We start from the raw sequence: 5,260 nt of genomic DNA on the forward strand, positions 1-5,260 counted from the left end.
TGCTTGTTAGCTCAATAGGTAGAGCTCTTGCCTTTGCAACACAAGGTCATGGGTTCAAATCTGGGCACCGCCAACTCTGTGTATGAGTCTTCAAGAACCCGTACCTGCCTCCCACTATAAAAATACGACCCTGTCACAATTCCATGGTCTTTTTCTCAAGTTTAGTCTTCCATGTTTCTTGTGCATATTATTCTTATTGCCTTCCTGCTTGGTCCGGCCTTATCGCTTCTTGCAGCGATCCTTTTCTAGTTTGGTCTTGTTTCTAAAGTGTAGTTGTTTATTTGGTCTTGTTTCTAAAGTGTAGTTATTTATTTGGTCTTGTTTCTAAAGTGTAGTTGTTTATTTGGTCTTGTTTCTAAAGTGTAGTTGTTTATTTGGTCTTGTTTCTAAAGTGTAGTTGTTTATTTGGTCTTGTTTCTAAAGTGTAGTTGTTTATCTGGTCTTTTTTCTAAAGTGTAGTTTATTTGGTTTTGTTTCTAAAGTGTAGTTGTTTATTTGGTCTTGTTTCTAAAGTGTAGTTGTTTATTTGGTCTTGTTTCTAAAGTGTAGTTGTTTATTTGGTCTTGTTTCTAAAGTGTAGTTGTTTATCTGGGCTAGGGGTTAGGGTTAGGGTTGTTTCTAAAGTGTAGTGTTTATTTGGGCTTGTTTCTAAAGTGTAGTTGTTTATTTGGGCTTGTTTCTGTGTTTTTGTGTTGTTGATGTCTGCTTCATAACATTTAGAGGAGGTACAAAGGAAAAACACGAATTGCAGCCCTCCGTAGGTGCCCATTGAGAGCGGTTTTGAAGGAGTCAAGGGATTCGCATGTCTTAATGACTGTTGGTAGGGCGTTCCACATTTCAGTGGCATAGGAGCGAAAATAATTTAGTCTGAAGGGGCTTTCCCACTCACTAGAAATATCTACAAACACATGAAAAGTTGTATATTTAATATTCCTAAAATATAGTAAGGTGGAGCAATTACTCGTAGGCCTTAGTTAGCCGTGTGGTTGAGTTAACTAATGACCACTTACTGATTAGAGGATGGTTTGCCCCACCTGGTTAAGAGCAGGATTGCTGCAGGTGAAGGAGTTCAGTCTGACCTGAGGCTAGTAGAGACAACAGGTCAGTCTGACCTGAGGCTGTAGAGACAACAGGTCAGTCTGACCTGAGGCTGTAGAGACAACAGGTCAGTCTGACCTGAGGCTGTAGAGACAACAGGTCAGTCTGACCTGAGGCTGTAGAGACAACAGGTCAGTCTGACCTGAGGCTAGTAGAGACAACAGGTCAGTCTGACCTGAGGCTGTAGAGACAACAGGTCAGTCTGACCTGAGGCTAGTAGAGACAACAGGTCAGTCTGACCTGAGGCTAGTAGAGACAACAGGTCAGTCTGACCTGAGGCTGTAGAGACAACAGGTCAGTCTGACCTGAGGCTAGTAGAGACAACAGGTCAGTCTGACCTGAGGCTAGTAGAGACAACAGGTCAGTCTGACCTGAGGCTGTAGAGACAACAGGTCAGTCTGACCTGAGGCTGTAGAGACAACAGGTCAGTCTGACCTGAGGCTGTAGAGACAACAGGTCAGTCTGACCTGAGGCTGTAGAGACAACAGGTCAGTCTGACCTGAGGCTAGTAGAGACAACAGGTCAGTCTGACCTGAGGCTAGTAGAGACAACAGGTCAGTCTGACTGGAGGCTAGTAGAGACAACAGGTCAGTCTGACCTGAGGCTAGTTAAGAGGCAACAGGTCAGTCTGACCTGAGGCTGTAGAGACAACAGGTCAGTCTGACCTGAGGCTAGTAGAGACAACAGGTCAGTCTGACCTGAGGCTAGTTAAGAGGCAGCAGGGGAGAACTGCCAGCCAGGGAAAAGCCTGTACCAGTTCCAGGGAAAAGCCTTTACCAGTTCCTGCTTGTCTCTTGAGTGTATATAGTTTTTCAAGTGTTCATTTAGTTTTATATTGGAATGTTGTTTTGGCCAGTATTTATTTTTGTACTTTGTCGCCGACTTGCACTGCACTTTGTCAAGGTAAATAAAAGACTTCCATAAAAGACTTCATGGAACCTCCGGCCAACGGCCAGCATTATCACACAGAGTAACTAGAAAAAGTGCCCTTCTGGGCACAGGTCTCCACCAGGAGGATAGGACAGGTCTCCACCAGGAGGATAGGACAGGTCTCCACCAGGAGGATAGGACTCCACAGGTCTCCACCAGGAGGATAGGAGTGTCCTTCTGGGCACAGGTCTCCACCAGGAGGATAGGAGTGTCCTTCTGGGCACAGGTCTCCACCAGGAGGATAGGAGTGTCCTTCTGGGCACAGGTCTCCACCAGGAGGATAGGAGTGTGTGAGATGTTTGGCAAAATGTTTAGGAGTGATATAAACATGTTTGTTTGTTTTTTGCAACAATTTTCTTCATTTCGTTGAGGAAATGCAGAGCCAGATCACTCATAGCATCTCTGAGGATAGAATTCTGGATGAGCAGGACATGTGCAGCATTTTGTACAAAACGGGCCACTCCTGAAGACTTTGGAAGGCAATCTTAGCCAATCAGTGTAGAATCTGAGAAATCAAACAGACTCGTCTTGATCACATGACTACAGGGATCATGTTTACCGATTTGCATGAGATTTGGATGAAATCTGTGCGACTAATATAAACAATGTGTTTTGTAGAAATCGGCCTCATGGTGGCGCTATAACCGGCAGATGTGGAGGGATGCAGGGAAAATGTTTTTCCATGGCCTCTAGGGAGTGCGCATACAAAGTTGTACACAGATCGATGCAGTTATAGGTAAAAACAGGAATTGCCCTGTTATAGCGCCACCATGAGGCTGGTTTGGAAAATAAATTGTGTCATGTCGTCCTCAGACTAGTGGAAATGTGCGTGTATAATTTCACGGAAATTGCACACTGTGTTTGATTTGTGGCATTTTGTTTGAAACGGACCAATCATGTGAGCTTTGGAAGCGAATCTTAGCCAATCAGGAAGGAAGATGGGAAATGGTGCAGATCCGTGTTGATCACATGACTATGGAGACAGTGTATACCGAATTGTGTGATGTATGGATAAAATGTGTACGAGTTATCTACAGAAATGTGTTTTGCCTAAATCGGCCTCATGGTGGCGCTATAACAGGCCGTTGAGGAATATTTGGGGCAGAGGTTCGTCGTTGGCATCCAGAGAGTGTGTGTGCAAAGTTTGGCATGGATCGGGCCAACGGTGCCGGAGATTAGCTGATAACAGACGGACGGAAGGAAGGAAGGAAGGACGGACGGACCCACACACACACACACACACGGACGGAGTGCAAAACATACTCTCTCCCCATGCCTTCGGCCTGGTGGAGACAATTAACTCTATACATTGTGCTATCGATACTTTTACACAAAATAACATGCGAGTACTTTGGTCCACCGTTGACACTCTCTCTCTCTCTCTTTCTCTCTTGCTTGTGTGCGTGCGTGCGTGCGTGCGTGCGTGCGTGCGTGCGTGTGTGTGTGTGTGTGTGCGTAACAGTGATGTCATCAGCCACCCGACACACCGCACATCCCAAGGACTCCGTTTCCCAGCAGGCAACATGAAGGAGGAAGTCCCCGCCCCCTCCTCCTCCTCCTCCAATGGCAGCAGTGGACCTATAGACGCTCGGCGTCGCCTCTGTGTCTAAACCAATCGAAAGACGGGAGCCTTCCGGAGCTCCTCCCCTTCTCCCTCTGACCTTCCTCTTCCTCCTCCTCCACTTCCTCCTCTTGCTCCTCCTCTTCCTGTCGGGAATATAACCCACAGCTCAGCGCTGCTGCTGCCCCCTAGTGGAGAGAATAGATGCCACAGTGCTGCCCCCTAGTGGAGAAAATAGAAGCCACAGTGCTGCCCCCTAGTGGAGAGAATAGACGCCACAGTGCTGCCCCCTAGTGGAGAGAATAGACGCCACAGTGCTGCCCCCTAGTGGAGAGAATAGACTCCACGAAACGAAAGCCCTTACGACTGTTAAACCGCCGACGACTGTTCTCCCACTTCCTGTTTCCTGTTTTGAGAAATTATATATTTTACTAGAAATTATATATCTTAAACTACGTCATTTATTTAAATTATATATCTTAAACTACTTAATTTATTTAAATTAGATGTCTGGAGAACCTCCGCTTGCGTTACCTTTTTTCCGGATAACGTATTTTTTTTAAATAATTTAACCGACATCGGATCGTAAACCTTTGAAGTTCGGAACCTGGTTCTCGGGCGACGGACGGACGACCTCTCTGGAGGTTAATAACAGCTCTCTGCTGCCCCCCTGTGGACGGACGACCTCTCTGGGATTTATAACGAGACGACGACGACGTCGTCTGATCCGCGACGCTTCTCACCGCCACCGCCACGGCGACATCAACGATGGATCCTACAGGCTCCTCCCCTTCCTGCGCGGGAAGGGGGGCGGCGGCGGGGTGCGTGTCCTCCTCCTCCCGCCTCCGGGCGCGTCTGACGACGCTTTACGGTGCCCTCTACCTGCTGCTGGCGGTGGTGGCGAGCCGCGGCTGTGCGGCCCTGGAGTTTGCGGGCGCGCCGGGCCAGTGGGCGCGCTACCTGCGCTGGGAGCGCGCCGCCACGCGCGGCGAGCTCAGCTTCCGCTTCAGGACGGCCTCGCCCGACGCCCTGCTGCTCTACTTCGACGACGGCGGCTACTGCGACTTCCTGGCGCTGTCGCTGAGCGAGGGCCGGCTGCAGCTGCGCTTCAGCATCGACTGCTACGAGACGGCCGTGGTGGCTGAGGGACGCGTGGACGACGGGGGCTGGCACAGCGCCACGCTGAGCCGGTACAACCTGAGGACCGCCCTGGCACTGGACGGGAGGGCCAAGGCTGACGAGGTGAGGGGAGAGGGTAGGGCGTAGGGGGTAGGGGGTAGGGGGTAGTGGGTAGGGGGTAGGAGTTGATGGGTAGGGGGTAGGGGGTAGGGGTTTAGGGTTAGGGCAGGGGTCGTGCAACTTGATCGATGATGGCGAGGGCCACTATAGTTCCACACTCACTCCAGAGGGCCACTATAGTTCCACACTCACTCCAGAGGGCAACTATAGTTCCACACTCACTCCAGAGAGCCACTATAGTTCCACACTCACTCCAGAGGGCCACTATAGTTCCACACTCACTCCAGAGAGCCACTATAGAGCGTCACAGTCCCGCCTCCTACCCTGGACCAGGAAATGAAACCCAATGCATTTTTACAAAGAAGAAAAACAACAAAAAAAGTGTTGTAACCTGCCGTTTTTTTCTTCTTTCTAATTATTTGTTTGGTCCAA

General features: G+C 49.1%; 1 protein-coding gene across 1 annotated transcript in view; it reads left to right on the forward strand.

Annotated features, from left to right (window-relative positions):
* Positions 1–3,490: 3,490 nt before the first annotated feature.
* Positions 3,491–5,260, forward strand: part of LOC306918456 (neurexin-3a-like) — a gene marked incomplete at its 3' end in the record, with an annotated part of 42,278 nt that continues 40,508 nt past the window's right edge. The window contains exon 1 of the mRNA XM_079531358.1: positions 3,491–4,831. Coding sequence (XP_079387484.1) covers positions 4,358–4,831 — 474 coding nt within the window. The 5' untranslated portion in view covers positions 3,491–4,357. The remainder of the gene's footprint in view (positions 4,832–5,260) is intronic.

The sequence above is a fragment of the Electrona antarctica genome (genome assembly GCF_951216825.1).
Source record: "Electrona antarctica genome assembly, contig: scaffold_483, whole genome shotgun sequence".
Taxonomy (NCBI): Eukaryota; Metazoa; Chordata; class Actinopteri; order Myctophiformes; family Myctophidae; genus Electrona; species Electrona antarctica.